The sequence below is a fragment of the Bos javanicus genome, chromosome 11 (assembly GCF_032452875.1).
Source record: "Bos javanicus breed banteng chromosome 11, ARS-OSU_banteng_1.0, whole genome shotgun sequence".
Taxonomy (NCBI): Eukaryota; Metazoa; Chordata; class Mammalia; order Artiodactyla; family Bovidae; genus Bos; species Bos javanicus.
Window position 1 is genome coordinate 21156556 of NC_083878.1, and position 22506 is coordinate 21179061.

General features: G+C 43.8%; 1 protein-coding gene across 2 annotated transcripts in view; it reads left to right on the forward strand.

The window, feature by feature from the left end:
- Nucleotides 1-22506, forward strand: part of GALM (galactose mutarotase) — a 54829-nt gene that overhangs the window by 11321 nt on the left and 21002 nt on the right. For both annotated transcript variants that reach the window (XM_061432126.1, XM_061432127.1), the window contains exons 2-4: nt 1250-1404; nt 5751-5957; nt 11491-11572. In XM_061432126.1, the coding sequence (XP_061288110.1) occupies nt 1250-1404; nt 5751-5957; nt 11491-11572 (444 nt within the window). The remainder of the gene's footprint in view (nt 1-1249; nt 1405-5750; nt 5958-11490; nt 11573-22506) is intronic.

A 22506-nucleotide genomic window follows, 5' to 3' on the forward strand; every position in this document is an offset into this window, starting at 1 on the left:
CTCAAGGGAGTTAAAAATATATCTCCATACAAAAACCTCCATATGAATATTTGTAGTAGTTTTATCCATAATTGCCCAAACTTGGAAGCAACCAAGATGCCCTTCAATAGGTGAATGGATAAGTAAACTGTGGTACATCCAGACAACAGAATATTATGCTGTGCTAGAAAAAATCAGTCCACAAAAATATATGGAGCAACCTTAAATGCATGTTTCTAAGTGAAAGAAACCCATTTGAAAAGCATATGCACATGTATACTCAAATATTAAAGGGAATACGCAGATCTACATAGGAGGGAATGCCCTGGCATTCCAGTGGTTAGGACTGTGAGTTTCCACTGCAGGAGGCACTCAGTTGATCCTAGGTCAAGGAACTGGTGGGGCTTCCCTTGTAGCTCAGTTGGTAAAGAATCTGCCTGCAATGCAAGAGACCCGAGTTCAGTTCCTCAGTTGGGAAAAATCCCCTGGAGAAGGAAATGGCAACCCACTCCAGTATTCTTGCCTGGAGAATCCCATGGACAGAGGAGCTTGGCAGGCTAGCTTGGCAGGCTACAGTTCATGGGGTCTCAAGAGTCGGACACAACTTAGTGACTAAACCACCACCACCACCACCACCACCAGGGAGCTGGGATCCTGCAAGCCATGTTACGTGGCCAAAACAACAAGCAAAAGAAATAAACAATATAGATATACATAAGAATATAAATGGTGCACTTTCTGGTGGTCCAGTGGTTAAGAATCTGCCTGCCAGTGAAGGGGACATAGGTTGGGTTCTTCATCTGGGAAGGTTCCACATGCTGTGGGACAACTAAATCAGAGCACCACAGCTGCTGAAGCCTGCATGCCCTAGAGCCCAGCACCCATGCTCCTCAGCAAGGGAGGCCACTGCCATGAGAAGCTTGTGCACAGCAACCAGAGAGTAGCTCATGTGCAGCAACAAAGACCCAGTGCAGCCAAAAAAAAACCCAATATTAACAGTCAGTGGTTCTCTCTAGTGATAAGATCAGGATGATTTAAGTTTCTTCTTTGTGCTTTAGTTTTTTAAAATGTTTGTAAAGAATATGAATTACTTTTGGAAAGGGGAAGGGTGGTGTGTAAAGAACACCAATTTTCCCTGCTTCCATGCACATGTGGTATGCCCATGTTGTTAATACTTACAGCTGCCCTTAGAAGGAAGTGGTGGGCAGCAGTGTGAGCCTCATCTTTGGCTTGAAGGTTTTAAAATCGCTGTCATCCCATATCCTTGCAGGGTACCTCCAAAAGCAGCCCTACTTTGGAGCTGTGGTTGGCAGGGTGGCCAACCGAATTGCCAAAGGAACGTTCACGTTGGATGGGAAGGAGTATAAACTAGCCATTAACAACGGGCCCAACAGCCTGCATGGAGGAGTCAAAGGGTTTGACAAGGTGAGTTGAAGTCATTGCACAGTGTCCTCACCTGGCACACCTCACTAAGTCCCTTCAAGCATGCCTTTGCAAGGCACAGCCCTAGGCCCTAGAGTCAATGCATGGTAAGGTGATCCAGGAAAGAGGCTGCTCTCATGAAGGAGATTGCTGGCTGTGTTCCAGGACCCACCTTTCTCTAGCCCATCTGACTATAGTAGGCAGGGGAGCCCCTGAGTGAAAGGATGACAACCTTTGACTTAGGAAAGACAGGGAATGAACGCCTGTCTCACAGTTTTGGGATCAGAGAGTTGACTTTAGGCAGAACAGAAAAGTGGATTAAAGACAATATGTACCACTTCCTGCACAAAGCATTTGCATATATTACCTCCCACCCTTATTAGAACCCCATATTATCACCAGATGAGAAATCTGAGGCCCTGAAAGGCCACACAACTCCTAAGTTGGGCTGCCTGACCCAAAGCCCTCATTCCTATATATACTACAATTGCTGGTGTCTGCCACAGCCACCTGCGTACCCCCAACACCCCGCTAGTATTGGTCTATGAGCTCTTCCCCCCGACCCCGACAGGCAGGTATCGTGCTGCCCCATCCAGGCTACCCTTCCAGTGAAGGGGCTCACACCTCAAAATGACGTCAGATTCTCTCCAGTTCCCCCTTTCCACGTTAACTTCCATCCTGTAAGTGAACCCCTGGAAAACCAGGTTAGGAAAATAAACTGATCAGACAGCTTCTCCCTGAGGTGGGAATGCCTGGCTTCCTGTTCTTTCCTAGCTGTGTGGGAGTCTGCAGGTTAACCTCAGCGATTGTCTTACTAGTCTAATTTTAGAGAGGTAATTTTGGTAGTTAGCTTTCCTTTAAATTGTACCACCCAGGTTATTTCCTAGAGAAAAGCCAGAGAAGACAGGAACATTTATGGCATGTTAAGAATCACAATTTCTTCTTTTCTACCTCCTAATCGCCACGTATCCTGCCGAAGGAAGTTGGTCACTCTGTTTGCCCTGTTCTATCAGCATCCTGTCTGTGGCTTAGAGCCAGACAGCCCCATTACTTCCCCTTTCCTCCATGATGAAACTCCTCATGCCAGAGATGGCTGAAGGCAGAGGATGGCTTCTGTCCTGGCAGTGTTAGGGCAGAGGGTCTCTGGAATACGCCAGGTCCATGGGCAAACCCCAACCAGAGGAAGTTAGGTTCAGCTCTGTTTGGCCAGGAGTCTTCAGAGGAGCCTCAGCACCTTGTTCTAGCTTCTTCCTGCTGCCACAGAGGTGTTACTTACAGGGTACTCCATGTAGGAACAAACACAGAAAGATAGTGAGTGTTTATATCCTTCTCTGCTGTGTGTTTACTGAGCCTCTTCTGTGAACCAGGGAGCATAATAGGATGGGGATTCCTGATACTCCAGTATAGTGAGCATCATGTAGTAAGTTACAAGAATAACAGTTATAGGCAACGAGCCACATAGTATAGATGCCAGAGGTGTGCTACAGGAACTGGTATTAATGGCAGCTAGGGAGGTTGGAGTTGAACTGTTCTTCAAGAAAATATAGCATGTCATTTAATAAGTGGATATTTGAGAGAGTGGCTGTGCAACAGCCCGCAGAGGGTGGGGAAAGACTCGGAATATAATCATGAAGCCATTGAAATTTTAGGACATGAGGTTTTCATGGAGCAACATGAGCAGTATCACATGAACTTTGCTTTCAGTTGTGTTTGATCTCAACAATTACTGCATAATTGTCGGTTTGCGGGTAATTGTTTTCTTATTTATACCAACACATTTTTTTAAAGATGAAATTTGAATAACCTGACAGGATTAGAAATGGTGTAAGTAGGCCTAGAGAAACAAATTTGGAAGTTTTCAGGAAAATTTGGAAACTACTGAGTCAGGGAAATTCTCCTGTGAATAAGACTTTCCACTTTATCTGATGATATTGACTTACACGAAAATCTTTCCATCGTGTCCTTTCTCTAAAGGAGAAAAACAAGGTAGCAAGTTAAGACCATTTTATTTCAAATATTTTATTTATAAAATTTCCCATTTGGGGGATTCCTTTTTCTTTCAGTTCAGTTCAGTTCAGTTCAGTCGCTCAGTAGTATCTGACATTTTGCGACCCAATGGACTGCAGCACGCCAGGCTTCCCTGTCCATCACCAACTCCCGGAGCTTGCTCAAACTCATGTCCATCGAGTCTGTGATGCCATCCAAACATCTCATCCTCTGTTGTCCCCTTCTCCTGCCTTGAATCTTTCCCAGCATTAGAGTCTTTTCCAATGTGTCAGTTCTTCACATCAGGTGCCCAAAGTATTGGAGTTTCAATTTCAGCATCAGTCCTTCCAATAAATATTCAGGACTGATTTCCTTTAGTATTGACTTTAATTGACCTTTTTCTTTAATCACACATATACTGGGTTTTATATTTCAAGTGTCTCAAAAGTTCACCATTTCCAGGAGATAATTAGGGTGTAAAATTAATTTTTTACCAAGGTCACTGAATTTGTTTCAAATACCAGCTGCTTTCACTGTAGGTGAAGGCAGAGACCTCCCTTCCTACTGGGCTCCACTTCCTGGCAAATGTAGTGTCAGTGAGAGATGCAGGCCATGTCAGGAGTCGGTAGGCAGAGCCTGGGCGCATGGGCCACTCTTATGGCCCACACAGGTTGCTGTCTTCCAAGTCTGTTTGGAATGACAGTGTTTGGTCTCAACTCCGCCGTTGAAAACGAAGATTGGAATAAAACATTCACTGAAAGTAAGGCTGTGGAATAGTGTAAACTATTCCACTATAACTCTCAGGCTAAGTTTGAATCCTAGCTCTGTCACTCATTACATGTATGACTTTAAACAAGATTTTTTTCCCTTTAAGTAACTGCATTAAGTGTGAAAGTGTTCTACTCCATCCTATAGAATGTGGGAGGTAGAGTTAACACCTCCCACATTAAGGCCAAGTTAACACCACTGTACTCAGTTTGTTTATCTGTAAAATGTGGGTAATAATATTAGTTGTACCCATATGAAATTGCCAGTGGGGAAAAAAAAAAAAGAAATTGCCAGTGCACAACTGTTTTGACCTACAAAAATGGTAATTTTAGTTGGTTCAGCCAAATCCTTTTCAAATGGTTTATGTAAAGCACCAGGTCAGTGGCTAATGAGCACCCAACAAATGAAGGTCTCATGTCAGCAAAGATTCCCTTTACTAGTGATCCCAGGGCTCCCCAAAGGGACTGGAGGTCTCTGGCTACCTCATCCTCTGATGGTGTATGATAAGGAGGCAGGCTCTAGGATTAGATCACTTGATTCAATTCCAGCGTTTTACTAGCTGTGTGGCCTGGAACAAGCAGTTTATCCTTTCTGAGCCTCTGCTCTCTCATCTTTAAATGAGGATAATGGTACCCACTTTAAGTCAGTCCTGAGACAGAAAAGATTGTGTGACGTTTCTAGCAAGTCCCTGGGCTCATAATGGGCACTTGATAAGGCATAGAAGATTATGTACACATTTCAGGTGTATAACATCGTGGTTCACAAGTTTTAAAGATTGTATTCCATTTAAAGTTATTATAGGGTCTTCCCTGATGGTTCAGTAGTAAAGAATCCGCCTGCCAATGCAGGAGACCCAGGTTCAATCCCTGGTGCTGAAATATCCCACGTGCTGCAGAGCTACTAAGCCCATGTGCCACAGCTACTGAGCTTGTACTCTAGAGCCTGGGAACCACAGCTACTGAAGCCCGCATGCCTAGAGCCCATGCTCTGCGGCAAGAGAAGCCACCACAGTGAGAAGCCTGCACTGTGCAACTAGAGAGTAGCCCCTACTCGCTGCAACTATAGAAAAGCCCATGCAACAATGAAGACCCAGTGCAGCCAAAAAAAAATTAACCTCTTCTCTAAATAAATAAAGTTACTATAAGTGAAAGTGAAAGTCACTCAGTCATGTCCAACTCTTTGTGACCCCATGGACTATACAGTCCATGGAATTCTCCAGGCCAGAATACTGGAGTAGGGAGCCTTCCCTTTCTCCAGGGGATCTTCCCAATTCGGGGATCAAACCCAGGTCTCCCACATTGCAGGCGGATTCTTTACCAGCTGAGCCACAAGGGAAGCTGTTGGCTATATTCCCCGTGCTGTATAATATATCCTTGTAGTTTATTTATTTTATACATAGATGTTTGTATGTTTAATCCTCTATCCTTACAGAAACCCCATTGGTAACACTAGTTTTTTCTATCTGTGAGTCTGCTTCTGTTTTGTTATCCTCACTAGTTTTATTTTTAAGGTTCCAAGCTGTCCTTAAATATTGCAATGTGGCATTTAGCTCGGCACTAGAGTGACTAAATAGCTTTGAAAATACTTTCTTCCAGGTCCTCTGGACCCCTCGGGTGCTGTCAAATGGTGTCGAGTTCTCACGGGTCAGTCCAGACGGTGAGGAAGGCTACCCTGGAGAGTTAAAAGTCTGGGTGACGTACACACTGGATGGCGGCGAGCTTGTGGTCAACTATCGAGCACAGGCCAGTCAGACCACCCCAGTCAATCTGACCAATCATTCTTACTTCAACCTGGCAGGCCAGGTAAGTGAACTTGCCTCTGCTTACCTGCTGTAGTGTAAAGTGTCACTTGCCTCTTCTCTCTTGCAATGAGCTTTGTGGATTGACCTGGGGGTGGTGGGGCTGTGACTGAAGAGACTAACCCACTAGGGAATTACTCTTGAGATGGGGTCGCCCTTGGAGTGAGGACCAGCACCCAGCAAAGCATCTGACTCGTAGTAGCTGCTCAACAAATGGAAATTATAGGGAAGGGAGTACATTAAATAGCTTGGCTGCCCACATGCTCAGACAGGTAAAACTAGCTATTTCAAGAACTCCCTCTCATCTGGGACTTCCCAGGTGGTCCAGTGGCTAAGACTCTTGAACTCCCAAAGCAGGGGTCCCAGGTTCGATCCCTGGTCAGGGAATTAGATCCCACATGCCAAAACTAAGAGTTCACATGCTGCAACTAAGAGTTTGCATGCCACAACTGAAGATCCTCCAGGCTCAGCCAAATAAATAAATAAAAATATTAAAAAAAAAAAATACTCCCTCTCCTCTAACTGTGACAAGGGCTTACATTTGCTTCCCCTATTCCACTCCTCCCCCTCCCCTAAAAATTACTTCTAAGTAAGGCATTTTCTATATTGGATCCTTGGAAATGTACTTAGCCCAGCCCCTTTTAGGAAATGCTGCCAGTATTGGGGTGCTCCCACTGTACAAACCACCCAAGAGTGGTGGGAAGACACTGAGAGCCCCTCTTAGGTAATTATCCTTCTAAACTACCTCATTCCCCCCTACTGGTAATATTTTAGCTTATTGAGGAAGTTATTACATGACACAGAATAAAAGACTTAGCTAAACTCTAGATTCCGTCTATGACTTTCTCTTCATCTGAGAAGCTCATCATTGTTCACTATACTTGAATCACTTTGGCATGATTTCCTACCACAAAATGATGTTCACAGCCAGCTAGTAATACCTTGCATTTTTATACTTTTTAGGAGTTTGCTGATGGTCCTGCTGATTTTTTTCTAGAATCTTTTCAAATAGCATGAGCTACTTTGTTCTTACATAATTTCCAAAGCTCTTCCTTTGAAAATAAGAAAGGTGGTTCTTCACTTGCTCATTCCTTATGTTGAAGAACCATCCTTCTTGAGATCTTAAAGACAAACCAAAAAAAAAAAAAAAGACAAACATGCACAAGCCATAAAAGACTCTGCAGTCATAAGCATAAAACCCCACTTTCAAAAATAAGTTCAGAAGGAAACTTCACAGAAATAACACAAAATATTAATGGTATTATGTGGGTGGCAGATCATGGTGATTTTTCACTATTTTCCACATTTTTTTAACCAAGGGGGTGGTCTAAAGGAATAGATTCAGAAATAGAGAAATTCGGTGTGAAGTATTACATCTGCCTGTGTGTTCCAATGAAGGACACAAAATGGGGGTGTAAGGTTCACTAAGGCTCTTTCTGTTTACCCGAGAGGAGGACCCTCCTGACCAGAATTTTCCTACAAGGACTTGGAGGGACAGGTATTTCTAAATTTTTTTTTTTTTCCAGAGGCTGGATTGTTTCCCAGATCACAGATCCCACACAGAAAAGTGGTCAGGGCGAACTCCCTTGTGTGTGCTGTCTTAGTAAGTACAGCTCAGATCCACAGCCAGTAGCTCCAGGGGTGGGGGCCACCAGCCGTTGGAGCAGACACGTAAGAGTTGCTGGGCAGTTAATCAGCCTGGGGTCAAGGGGTCTCTGAATTTTCAGAACATCTCTTGCCCCACCAGAAAAGCATTATTGTGTGTTTTAAACCCTCCCCAGGAAAAATAGCTCAAAACTTAATATTTAAAGTAATCAACTCATCATATATATTTTCTTTTTGTTTGTCTTTTAAATTTAATTAGCAAACTTTTGTCCTACTTGGGGGGGTCAAGCTTTGACTCATCACTTCTAAGTTTGAGTGTTGAAGGCCTAGAGACAGGAAAGCAGGGTGTTTTTCAAAGAATGGAAAAGGTATGTAGGTTGTAGATTAGTTGAGGTTTTTTTTTTTTTCTTTTGGCCGTTCCTTTCTTATCTAATGCAAAAGTGGGTGAACTTTAAAAAAACAAAACAAAACTGAAACTTTGCCTTAAGAGCTATGAAAGCAGGCCTGGGGCAATTTGAGATGAAAAGCAATAGTTATGGTTCTGGTATGTCTGTGTAGGTATGTGGTCAAGGACCCAAATTCTTCCGTCATTCCATTCTGCTTTTTCAGTGTTACGGTTTTTGTCTTCAGGCTTATCCCCTCATAATTACAAAATGGTTGCCACAGCTCCATGAGTCACCTTTTCATATAGTCACATCCAGAGATTTTAAAAACTGGACCTCCTCTTTTTTTTCCATCTCTAATGTTCCATTTTTAAGAAGAAGCAAAACTTTTTCCAGAAGCTCCTCAACAGACTTTGCTCACATTTTGTTGACCAGAGTGTGTCCTGTGCTCTGCTTAACCTAATCACCAGTGAGGGAATTAGACAGTTTGCTCTCTGGGGCCCAGGTGGGGGTCCTATCCCTGAATATATCCTCATATAGGATGAATCAACTAGTCAGTGTTCTGCCAGGGGGAAAGGAGGGTGTTTGCTAATAATGGAGTTGAGACGGCTTTTGGGTAGGAACCAACAGTGTCTATTTTGCTAGAGGTGATTAGAGCTGAATTAAGGTGGTGGTCATGGCAATGCACATAAAGGTCTTTAATGCCCCATCCAAGCCATAGTCAGCTCTCAATGATTAACATTAGTAATACAAATAGTAGCAACCAAAGTTAATGAAAGCAAACACTGAACTCAGAGATGGGCCTCAGTTCTGTTTGTGAATCAGCATTCCTTGCCAAGTTTTCATCAGCCTGGAAAAGAAAATAATCCAACAGTAATAATCCACGAGAGGAGACATTGCATTATTCCAAGTAAGAGAGCCATAAACTGAAAAGCATGCTTTCTTTACTGAAGGAATGTTACTGCTGTTTAGTGACTCAACAATTAAGAGAGTGGGTGCTTAGTCAGTGTTCCTTTCTTTCTCCTCCCAGACTTCTTCTTAACATCTTGGACTCAGTTTATTGGTTTGTGATTTTCATATAGAATCATTTTCTTCCTGCCCTAGTGTTTAAAAAAAAAAAAAGTAAAAGGAAATTCCCAAGACACTCTATTCAGAATAGTAAAAAAAAAAATTCTGAAGCAACCCAAAAGTCTGTTAACAGGAGAACAGATAAACAAGTGATATATTCATACAGTGGAATACTACTCAACCTTGAGGTGAGCATCAGACAAATAATTCGAGCCAAAGAAAGAGTCCCAAATTCTCTTCCTCAGTCCCAGGCGCCTCTTCGGTGCTCTCAGTAGCCTGAGGCATGAGACGATGCCACAGGGAGAGTCACATGGGAGAGAGACCCTTCTAGGCTGTAACAGCTGTAGGCAGCCATGCAGGCCACTGCCATCTTGGACCTGCCTTCCCAGGTCAGATCAGGGTTGAAAGATGTGGCTAAGACGGTGTGGGCAGAGGCCTCTGCTCCAGCCTTGTCTCCCACCCACTCCTACCCCCGACCGCTGGGACAAGCCAAGTGGATCCTAGTTCCTCAGAAACAGAACCTCTTGGTAGTGTAAATAAACTGGTCTCTGTCATGTGTAGACATCAATTCTCATGGCCTCTAAAATCTTGGCCTTTCTCCTCAGGATAACTCCATTTGATTGTGCGGCTGAGGCCATCTCACTATAGAGTCTGTTTTCAGTTTGTACCCAGAGCGCACACCTCTCTCTGCCTACGTCTCAGGAAACTGCAGAGCCTTCAATTTACCTCAGCTCAGGGTTTCTCGGCCTCAACACTGTTGACATTTTGGGCCAGATAATTCCTCGTTGTGGGGGTGGGGAGGCTGTCCTGGGCGCGGTCGGCTGTTTGACAGAATCCATGGCCTCTTCCAAGAACTGCTTCCCCAGGAGCATGACTGTCCCTGGTCGTGACAATTGAACATGTCTCAGGACAGCTGTGGGGCAAAATCATCCCCAGTTGGAAACTACCGGTGTAGTTTATTTTGAGCATTCACTCAGCAAAGCCCTCAGCTGCTTTCCATCCCACATCTTTTGCTGCTGTTGCTGCCGCTAGCTAAAAGTCGTGTCCAACTCTTTGCAACCCCATAGACGGCAGCCCACCAGGCTCCCCCGTCCCTGGGCTTCTCCAGGCAAGAACACTGGAGTGGCTTGCAGTTTCCTTCTCCAATGCATGAAAGTGAAAAGTGAAAGTGAAGTCACTCAGTCGTGTCCGACTTCTAGTGACCCCATGGACTGCAGCCTACCAGGCTCCTCCGTCCATGGGATTTTCCAGGCAAGAGTACTGGAGTGGGATGCCATTGCCTTCTCCGACATCTTTTGCTGGGAAGCTCTAAAACACTGCTATTAGGGCTTCCCTGGTGCTCAGTGGTCAAGAATCCGCCTGCCAGTGCGTCAGACACAGGTTAGATCCCTGATCCGGAAAGATCCCACGTGGTGCAGAGGAACTGAGCCTGTGCACCACAGCTATTGAGCTTGTACTTTAGAGCCTCGGAACCACAGTACTGAGCTTGTGGGCCACAACTACTGAAGCCCGTGCACCCTAGAGCCTGTACTCTGCAACAAGAGAAGCCACAGCAGTGAGAAGCCCTCGTACTGCAACTAAAGAGTAGCCCCAACTCTGTGAAACTAGAGAAAAGCCCGTGCAGCAGTAAAGACCCAGCACAGCCATAAATAAATAAATAAATAAAAATTTTTAATTAACTAAAAATACTGCTGTTAAAATATAACCCTTCTTGTTAGAAGCACATATGTGTATTTTCCAGTTTGCAAGCACATTTGACTAAACTGTTCCCCATGAGAACCCTGGAGAGAATGGGTGCATCAGCCCAGTCTTATGCTGAAGGAAGTGAGATTCCAGGAGGTTTAGTGACTTCCCTGGGCCACTCACTGGGAGCCAGGATTAGACCCCAGGCCTTCCTGACCACCAACTAACACTTAATGTACCAGACTTGGACTCTGCCAGGAGGGCAGGCTGTCTTTATGGAGGAGCTGGGACCCCAGTTCTGACTCCCAGTTTTCTGCTATGTGGCAGGGAGTGGGGGACTTCTGGGTGGGAACTAGGCCAGAGAAGTGGTGACATGGCCCACCCCTAGCGAGCCTACAGGCGATGCTTTGAACACCCAGCACCTGTGTGTTACAGGTTGCTGACCCTTGCTCTTCTCTTTGCCTGGCATGTGAAGAGTAGAAGAAACCCCTCTGCTAATAAGTGTAAACCCTAAAGGCTTTCAAACCACCATTGTCTCTCTGACTTTTCACTTTCATCATTCCATTCAGAAAAGTCATGCTGGGATCATCCTTGGAATCTTCTTTCAGATGTACCGGCTACTATTCTGAGCCCCTACCTACCTAACTTAAATGAACACATTAGTCATCCTCATCAGTCAAATGAGGTTTCTGAAGTTTTCATCAATACTTGAAATCATTTCTGCAAGAGAAGTTGTAAAGCAAATATATAAGACTGAGCATTAAATCTTCATTTCTTTCTCTACTTTTTCTCTCCCAGGGTTCCCCAAATATATATGACCATGAAGTCACTATAGAAGCTGATGCTTTTTTGCCTGTGGATGAAGTCCTGATTCCTACAGGTTGGTGAATTTAAACCTTTTACAGGAATGCAGAACTGGGGTGCAGTGTGAGAAACATTAAAACTTCATTTCCCTAAATATATTTCCCCTGTTGGCCTGACACAGTGCTCATAGTTACCATAATTAGTCATTTATTTTGGGTAAGGTTGGGAGACCATGTAGTTAGACGCTCAAACCATGACAATATTGAGAGGGAAAGGGAATGCTGTTAATAATTAAGCCAGGCAACAGGCATACGCTGAGATAGTCCCTAACAACTGGGTCAGATGGTCATTCCAGCTGAGCTTTAGACTTCAGAAGGTCCCCACTAAACTGTTAATCTGTTATTTCTTAGCATCTTAGCAGAGGGGAATTTACCTAAGCATTACCCTACAAATGCAGAACCCTGATAGAACATGTCATGGTTTTTGACAGAAGAGGAAAAAGGTGGGATGGCTTGCATCTTGAGTAAGACAAATGCAGGTATATCACCTCTGAAATACAGGGGAATGGCATGGAAGGAGTCTTGCATACTAGAAGGGAAGGTGAGGTGTTGCCAGAGAGGTATTTCATGGGTGTGTGTGTGTGTGTGTATCTGTGTGTTTGTGTGTGTCCTGGGTTAACTGAATTGAGGTCACTTTGGTTATTATTATTATTTGGGATCAAAAGTACCTTCGTTCAATAGGCAAATCCATAGAGATAGAAAGTCAATTAGTGGTTTCCCAGGGGCTGGGGACAGAGGAGAATGGGGAGTGATAATGAGTATGAGATTTCTTTGGGGGTGAAAGATTCTGGAATTGGATAGTGGTGATGGTTGCACAACCTTGTAAATATACTGATCATTGCTGAACTGTGCACTTAGAAATGATATATGAGTTACCTCAGTGTAAAAAAAGAAAGAAGAAACCTTGGTTCGTGTGTTATCTCCAGGATTGATGAGTGTAATTTTGTACTGGATCATATGTGTACCCCCATCTGGCTCCAGGGGACAGATGGATGACAACAAGATGACCTGCAGGGGTACTATTATCTGTGGCAGGTTATAGAAATTAACTTGGAGTAATCACCCCCAAAGCGATAGGTACATATTCTTACTGGGATTTTGTTAAAAGCATCATCAAAGAAAGCTAAAATAAACAAAAGTAGAGGATGAAGGGAAGGCAGAGCAGAAGTCTAGAAAGACAAATGCTTTCTTCATCAGCTCCTCTGATTACAATTTTTTGGCATCACAGAGTTGAATGTTTTCCTGGCTCCAGGGTTTTTTTATATTTACCTTGGTCTGATCACATGTGTTATCTGATAAGGACGTGGCTTAACAGGTAGGCTTGAGGAAGCTGGCTCGTCTTGTCCTAGAGGCAGAATTATTGCATTGGAACTCTTATATTGTGAGCTGCAAGGGAAAAATAGTGGCAGCTACTGTTTTGTGACTGATAAGTAAGAAAATGAGCTAAGTAGCTTATGAGCGAGGTGATGAAATAAGGGCATATTTCTTTCTGTATATTTGTAAAATTTTATGTTATCCTACTGAGTTTTGATCAGATGAAAATCACACACAAAAATGCATAATTCATGCCAGGTAAAGATTATTTGTCGTGATTGTAAGAGATAATTGTGGCAAAGCACAATACAACTTAACATGTAATCTAATTGACCACGTAAAACTCATGTTCATCACAGTTCTGCACTGTAAGTAGCTTTAGGTCAAATTCTCCCCTCTATACTAATCCTGGACGCCTGTGAAGCTGAGTAGGCTGTAAGAGCTCTGAACTTTCAGGAGGCAAGAGCCCAGGTTCCAGTCTTGGCTTGGCTATTGACTGGCTACGGGACCTTCAGTGCATGTATAATGCTTTAATATTTAACCTCTCCAGACTCCTTTTTTTTTTTTTTTGCAAATAGGATGTTGAACTCAATCAGGGTTCATAAATTTTTATAAATCATACCCATAAATTTTATTTTAAAAAATTAGGGAAATTTATCTCAGGTTGCTCAGCTTTTCATTTTGCCAAGCTAGAAAGCTATTACAAATACAGAGCTATTAAAATTAATTGGGAATATATGCATATTATATTTTGATTTAAAAAATTTAACTGATTCGGATAATAATAAGAAGCAGAGTTAAATAGGCTACATTTAAAAAAAAAAAACTACCATTCATAGTCACCATTTTTCATAAAAGAAAGAATATATTAACACCACAAAAATGGGAAAAATTTAATCTTGGAATAAAGAAGGACCTTTTAAATTGAATTTGTCTTACTTTGTAAAAGAATGTGACAACTGATTATCCAAATCTATCTTAGTTTTCTGTGGACCAGTGGAAATTGTACCATGTATTCGTGATTGCCTGTGTACTCAGTTGCTTCAGTGTGTCTAACTCTTTGCTACCCCATGGACTGTAGCCCACCAGGCTCCTCTGTCCATGGGAATTTCCTAGCAAGAATACTGGAGTGGGTTGCCATGCCTTCCTCCAGGGGATCTTTCCTACCCAGGGATCAAACTTGTGTCTCCTGCATTGGCAGCCAGATTCTTTACTGCTGAGCCACCAAGGAAGCACCATACTCATGATTAAGAACCAACAATTGGTCTCTAAAGTCACTTGTAACTCTTACATTCTGTAATTCTATAAGGCTCTTAGTATAACATTTTACTACCATCTTCACCATCAAATTCATTAGAACTCTATTACGTAAATAAGTTGCAACAACTTCAGAGCTCATGAAAAATTTGTAATTTTCTTTTACATAATCATACTTTAGCTGGTCCCTCATAGATTATATCTGTTTGCCCAGTGGCACTTAAACTGAAATTAAGGGATGTTTTCTTCCTTCTTTCTCAGAAATGCTTAAGAAACAACTATTGTTCCTTTGGAACTTCCTCCAAAAAGGGTGGTAACTTCTATTCTCCCCTTCAGTGATGTAAGATTTCACATGTCTGGCCCACTTTCAGCCAAGAAGAAATCTGTAGGAGCTCAGATTACATTTCTTTTTTAAACTTTTTATTTTATATTAGAGTATATCCAATTAACAATGTCGTGATAGTTTCAGGTGGACAGCAAAGTAACTCAGAATACATATAAATGTATCCATTCTCCCTTATCTGACTCTTAATATTGACCAAAAGCCCACAGGCAAGTGGCTTAACTGAGGCCAGTCCAAAGTCATTTGGTCATTCAGAAATGCCTCCCCAATTTTGGTAATGATGGTGGATTTTGAGGCTCTGTTTACCTGGCTCTGAAGATGACGGACTTCTAAGGATGAAGATTAAAAATTTCATGATAGTTTTTGTTTCTGTTCTGGGAGTGTTATATGGTTTAAACATTCACTGAAATATGTTTCTTCTTAGAAATAAATTTTTCTTGCCCAATATGTGCTTTTATTGCAACATGAAAAAAAAAAAAAATGCCTCCCCAGTGTAGCTGGGCTCACCAGGAATTGACTGGTGGAGGAGTCAAGCCAGAATATTATCCACTAACCTGGAAAATAATGTCAAGATAGATATAATCCCTATGATAGAAGAGATGAGAATGAAATAAATCTTGGAAAGGCAAGTAGAATTTTGCCAGGTAGTGAGAAGGAGAAAGATGTTTTGGATGGAGATGGACAAGAATGGGCAGTGCAGGAAACAGCAAGACTGTCCCCGGGGCAGTGCTGGGCTTCTGAAGCATTCAGCACATGCTTTTGGTGGCAGAAAATTATGGATGGATCAATAGAGGTTTGTGGGGGCCAGGTCAGATCTGCACCAGGCTCTGCTATGGCTGCAGTCCTGGGTTGGCCTTGGATGACCCTAGGCTTGCCTGGGGTTCAAGGCCAATCCACCCAGGACAGACTCACAGGTGTACCAGGTATTCAGCCAGAACTGGGCTGCACTGAACCCCAAGCCCACTTCCTTGAGACATACTACAAGAAACCTGTGAGACCAGCTGCACTCATTAAGAGTTCTGGGAACTGATATACAGTAACTAGAGACTGCAGTCGTGTTGAATTGAGGCAAAGGAAGATACTGTTTACCTGAGAGATGAGGTGAGGGTTTATAATAATCATGGCTGCCATTTCAGAGAGCACTTTATAAATAAAGAATCCATACCACGACCCTATAACCAGGTTCTGCTCATTTTTCTTATTTAATGGAGGTGGGAACTGTAACACAAGGAGTTTGAGTCATGTACCGAGGAGCACTCACTTAAAGAGCAGTGGAAAGCTGGGGTTCAAACCCAGGCAGTCTGGTGTTAAAACTGAGGCAGGCTCTTAACTCGACCTGTATCCTACAAATGGTCAGATGTCAAAAAACATTCTGGGAGATTGGAAAGAAAGACAAGAGAGGGGGAAAAAAAGAAAAGTAAATTAATTTATTGACTATATAGATAGCCAGGATCACCATATAGCCAAGAAACAGAAAGCTAGGAACTAAATAAATAAAGCTTTGGATGGTTGTCAGTTCTCATTCTTCTGCCACCTTTTATACAGGTGGCCTCCCCGCTTCTCTCACCATTTTCCTTCCCATTTCTCCTTTTTCTCAGTTTATTCTGCTTTTCTGCAAAGAAAACCAAAGACAAGTATTTGCACAAAATATTTACAAAGAAAAAAAAGGAGAGAGACAAAGATAGAGGCCAAGTCTCCATCTTTTGTGGCTGTTAATTTATATTTGTTTTTCAACTCCTTCATAAAGGCTGTAACCTGAGCTCTTAAGGGAAATGCTGATGCAGATCTAGACTTTGAGGGTGTTTTACCTTGGTTATAGACCCTCAGTAAGTAACTTCTCAGGTAGTAGGAAAACCCATTGTATAGAAAGTAACACCTCTTACTGTACGGAAGTTGTAATACTATGGCTGAGCTACTCAGCAAAAAGGAACCTTCCCCCCGTGTATGTTTGGGGTAGAAGTAAAGTCCTGTCCTCCATTTTGTTCTTCTCAGTCCTACTGATGGGAGAAGGCAATGGCACCCCAGTCTAGGACTGTTGCCTGGAAAATCCCATGGATGGAGGAGCCTGGTAGGCTGCAGTCCATGGGGTCGCACAGAGTTGGACACGACTGAAGCGACTTAGCAGCAGCAGTAGCAGCAGTCTTACTGATTGGGTGTTATTACAGAGAGAGGAAAGGAATACCCTGACAGAGAATTTCAGGGAACCAAAGCAAGCATAATATGATGAGATCCCCTCATCTTAAACTTATAGCCACGTTTATTATTTTTCTCTAATTTTATTTTTGGCTCCACTGGGTTTCATTGCTGCATGAGGGCTTTATTCTAGCTGCAGAGCGTGTGCGTCTCATTGCAATGGCTTCTCTCGTTGCAGAGCAAGAGCTCTAGGGCACGAGGGCTTCAGTAGTTGTTGCGCACAGGCTTAGCTGCCCCACGACATGTGGAATCTTCCTAGACCAGAGATCAAACCCGTGTCCCTTGCATTGGCAGGTGGATTCTTAACCACTGGACCACCAGGGAAGTCCTATAGCTGCCTTTAGATCTCTACTACAGGCAGGGCATGAGGACCTCCAGCAGCCTTGGGTACCTGTTTTACTCCTGCCTTTCTTCCTGTTGACAGCTGAGGACATATAAAATGTCTTCAGCCCTTTCTGTCAGTAAAGCATGGAAGACAAGAGCCTGCCCTATGTGGCCTCTTCATTCTTCCCCTTTCTCTGCTCTGGTAGAAGGCTGTTCTTTTCCTCAAAGCCCACCAGAAATGCCCCAGCAAGTGTGAGGCCTGGTCCTTGCTCATAGGCACCTCTCTCCTGCACCAATACGTTTCTGCAAGGCTGAGAGCTCATTTCACCTGTAGACCAGGAGCAAAGCTGCAGCTCAGCTGTCAAAGCTGGGTTTGCATGTCAGCAGTAAGTGGAGCTTAGCTTCTTCTGATCAACTGCTTTTCTCCACTTAAAAAAAAAAAAAAAAGTGCAGCCCATATAGCATTTGCTACTGCTTAGGATGGGTGCATACTCTGTTACCTGAGGCATCTTCAGCTATTCTTGAGAATGTTTTTGATGTTGTTGTCAGGGCTGTCCCTGCAGTTTACCAGAGGTGAAACTCCTAGAAGCTATTTACCAGGAAGAACAGGTAGAAGTCCACAAAGACCCAGCACTGACAGGTCAGATATTTAGCTTCAAGGCTTGAATCTGGTGTCCTGCCCTGTGGCAACAGGAAGAAACCGGTCCTTGGTGCCCTGCTTAGGTTCTGAGCCAGCTGAATGTGAGCAGGTGAGAAAATTCAGTCCTTCTTTTCTTCAGGGATTAATTCATTCCCAGGGTTGTAAATATTATATTTCATCCTTTTGCCTTACAGAACTGTGAGACTTGGAGGCGATCTGGGCCACTTGCCCAGCATGACTTTATGATGCATACAACCCAGTGCAGAACTAAGCATGTGTCTTTACAGGCATTTAAAACACACAGCTTTTTTTTTTTTTCTTCTTCTTCTAGTTTTGCTATTCTTTACTCGTAGTTGTAGATAAGGAATTAAATTAACAAAGTGAATGATTTGATTTGCCTCTTAAAGTAACATTAGTAAAGTCTCATCTTACTCTCTTCCTTGAGATGGATACTTTTCATTTTTATAAAATGAAATCCACCCTGTCCCCCAGCCCATCTGCGTTCACTTGCGGTTCTCACTGCTCTCCATTTTTGAAAGCTCCTTCTAAAATTACATGAAAGCAACCCCATTTTGACAAAATTAGAACTGGTAGGAAAGGCTTACCACGAGGCTGCGGAGAGAAGCTCAGCAAGACGTTTGTATTTTATTTCAACCTCTCTGGGTTCAACCTACAATTCAGTTGATTTTATAATTACTTCCCTAGGGCAGGTCTAAGTCTCTGACCTGGAGAAATAACAAATCCCAAAGTAGTCTCCTGGTTCAAAGATAGTGCAAATGAAGACTGTTTTGATCTACGTGTTTTAATCTTTGCAGAGCTTCTTACAGAAAAATCCTTTGGACTTTATATAATTCTAAAGTAATGGGTATAGTATTAGTTTCAACCCTCCATCAATAGGTTTCCTCTTACTTTTTCATCCCACCTCCCTACCCCACTCAATATCATTGTCAGGTCCTACTGATTTTTTTTTTTTAATAAGCTTAATCTTTTTTAGAGAAGTTTTATGTTCACAGCAAAATTGAACAGAAAGTACAGATATTTTCCATACCCTCTACTCCCATATATGCATGTTGCTGTTGTTTAGTCGCTAAGTTGTGTCCAACTTATTCAGTCCTGAATATTCATTGAAAGGATTGATGCTGAGGCTGAAACTCCAATGCTTTGGCCACCTGATGTGAAGAACTGACTCCTTGGAAAAGACCCTGATGCTGGGAAAGATTGAAGGCAGGAGGAGAAGGGGACGACAGAGGATGAGATGGTTGAATGGCATCACTGACTTGATGGACATGAGTTTGAGCAAGCTCTGGGAGTTGGTGATGGACAGGGAAGGCTGGCATGCTGCAGTCCTTGGGGTCACAAAGAGTGAGACACGACTGAGTAACTGAACTATGTCTGACTCTCTTTTGACCCCATGGACTGTAATCTGCCAGGTTCCCCTGTCCATAGGATTTCCCAGGCAAGAATACTGGAGCAGGTTGCCATTTCCTTCTTCAGGGAGTCTTCCTGACCCAGGGGTCAAACCTGTGTCTCCTACATTGGTAGGTGGATTCTTTACCACTGAGCCACCAGAGAAGCCCCACATAGGCATAGCCTCCCCGTTATCAACATCCTCCACCAGGATGGTGCATTTATTATAATTGATAAACCTAAATTGACACATCTTTATCACCCAACGTTCACAATTTACATCAGGGTTCTTTTTTTTTTTTTTTTGGCTATGCCATGCATCTTGCAAGATCTTAGTTCCTGCAGTGGAAGCAGAGTCCTAACCACTGAACCACCAGGGAATTCCCTAGGGTTCACTCTTCGTGTGGTGTATTCAGTGGGTTTGGACAAATGTATAATGACACGTATCCCTCATTATGGTATCATACAGGGTATACTCTAAAAATCCTCTGGACATAGTATTAGTTCCAACCATTCATCAGTATGCTTCCTCTTTCCTTTTCAGTCCCTCCTCCCACCTACCCCCATATTGTTAGTCACTAGGTCCTAATGATTTTTTAAAAATTGTATTCATTTATGGTTGTGCTGAGTCTTCATTGCTCCACACTGGCTTTCTCTAGTTGCCGAGAGGGGGCTACTCTCTCGCTGCAGTGTGCAGGCCTCTCGTTACAGTGGCTTCTCTTGCTGTGGAGTGTGGGCTAGGGCATGAGGGCTTTGGTGGTTGTGGCTCACGGGCTCAGTATTTGTAGGACATGGGCTTAGTTGCCTTGCTGCATGTGGGATCTTCCTGGACCAGGGATCGAACCCATTTCCCCTGCATTGGCCCACCAGGGAAGTTCCAAGGTCTTGATGATTTTTAACAACAAAGTATTTCTTCAATCTGTCTCCTCAATATGTATTGTTGAGTCCTGGTGTAGGCTATCTTTTCTTCTCTAGATCAGTGCCTGGCTTGTATTACAAACTTCATAAATTGGGATCAGCGAAAGACCAAATGAATGCGGACAACAGTTCTCTAACCAGGGGGTGAAAAATCTCTCTAGATTTGTCCTCCATCTTGTTGCTAAAGTTATCTAACAAAAATGCAAATCTTACTTTATAATACTTTTCAGTTTAAAAAAAAGTTTTACGTGGCTCTCAGGCCAGACACCAGCTGCTTCCCCGGCGCATCACCCACTGTGCCTCACTCATGCCCCTATTTCAGAACCTCCCCCCCAACCACAGGGACCACCTTATAACCCCTCCTTGCTGCACAGAGCCCCACACTTCCTCCTTAGAAATATTTCCCCTATTTCCTGGAAACAGAGGATTCTTTGTTGCTCTGGGGGTTTTGTAATGACATAATCTGTTTCAGAGTTTGTGTGCCCAGGCTCCCTTATCTTCCTCTCCGTTAAGCCTGCGTCTACCTCAGATGTTCTATCAGGATTTAGTAATAGATCCAAAGTAGGGAGCTAGAAGGGAGTTTCAGGCTGGGTTTCTTTGGCCTGAAGCTAGAAAACTTATCTATGCTAAACAGAAAAGTGAAACCAAGAAGTAGCCACCCTGCACATGCTATCAATTACTCCTTCCCTTCCCCATCCCTGAGGCTCAGATGGTAAAGAATCTGCCTGCAATGCGGTGGACCTGGGTTCGATCCTTGGGTCAGGAAGATCGCCTGGAGAAGGGATAGACTACCCACTCCAGTATTCTTGGGCCTCCCTGTAAGCGGAAAGCCAGAGCATGGTGTTCTGCTTGTTACCCTCAGCTATGCAATTCTGGAGACTAGCCCCTCCAGGTCCAAGTCTGGCCCCCAAGTTTCTCCTCCCATGCCCTGTCACCAGATGATATCACGTACTAGGTGCCAGGTACAATACAGCCCCGGGGAAGGTAGAAGGCTGAGCAAATTAGGTATATACCCAGGCTGTATGGAGAACATACAGCCATGGACATAGCACAGGGCGCATCCCCAAAGAAGTCAAGTGAAAGTGAAGTCACTCAGTCATGGTCAGTTCTTTGCGATCCCATGGACTGTAGCCTACCAGGCTCCTCTGTCTATGGAATTTTCCAGGCAAGAGTACTGGAGTGGGTTGCCATTTCTTTCTCCAGACTCTCTTCCCCACCCAGGGATCGAATTCGGGTTTCCGGCATTTCAGGCAGACGCTTTACTATCAGAGTCACCAGGGAAGCCCCTAAATAAGGCTACAGTTTTATTTACCCTAGAGCTGTTTTGTCTATGACAGATCCCTCCTAGATGGTACTCAATGAAGTTCAACAACAGAAACTCCAAGGACCTCTCCTGGCAGCAACAATACCCCCGAGGGGATGTGTTACTGAAACCCACTCTATAAAATGGCCCCGGGAACAACTTTATGAGATCCAGAATAACTCCCAAAGCTACTCGTGTTCCCTACTAGAAAATATCACTGCTATAAGATTGGCAAGCATGAGCCAGCATGCTGAAAATTTGGCAGGAAGAAAGCTCAGAAATAGTGCTTGGCCAGACATTGTATAACTCCTCTGGAAAGTTCAGACTAACATCAAGTTAATTTGTCAGAAGGGGAGTCGTTTGCTAAAACTCTGACTACCACCCTTTGAAAGCTGATGGTTTAACAGCCACCCCTCTGCCCTCAGAGGTCTGGACAGAGGCCTGGCTCGAGTTTATACCTGGCACATAGCAGTCCTTAGAGGTCATTCTGAAGCGGATGAGAGGTAGCTGTGGGTCTGAGGCTAACTCAAGCGAGTTCTGAGAGCAGGCTTGTATTCAGTTCAGCTAACATTGGTAGACGGAGAAGGCAATGGCACCCCACTCCAGTACTTTTGCCTAGAAAATCCCATGGACAGAGGAGTCTGGTGGGCTACAGTCCATGGGGTCACTAAGAGTCAGACACGACTGAGCGACTTCACTTTCACTTTTCACTTTCATGCATTGGAGAAGGAAATGGCAACCCACTCCAGTGTTCTTGCCTGGAGAATCCCAGGGATGGGGGAGCCTGGTGGGCTACAGTCCATGGGGTCGCTAAGAGTCAGACACGACTGAGCGACTTCACTTTCACTTTTCACTTTCATGCATTGGAGAAGGAAATGGCAACCCACTCCCGTGTTCTTGCCTGGAGAATCCCAGGGACAGGGGAGCCTGGTGGGCCGCCGTCTGTGGGGTCACACAGAGTTGGACACAACTGAAGCGACTTAGCAGCAACATTGGTAGAACACCTGCTGATTGCTGCTGATCAGCACCAGCTGATTCTCAGCTAGCCAGAGAAACACTGTGTGTGCTCTTGAGAAGCTCACAGGGAGTGGAGACTGATGTAGTCAGGGCAGTGGCAGCGGTGATGCCCATGGAACGAAGGGACCATAGAGGCAGGATTGGAAGAGGCGTTCTTGATATCACTCTGAGCTTTGAGAGGTGTGTCTGTGAGGGTCTGGCAACAAGGAGAGTAAGAGTACTAAGCACAAAAGGT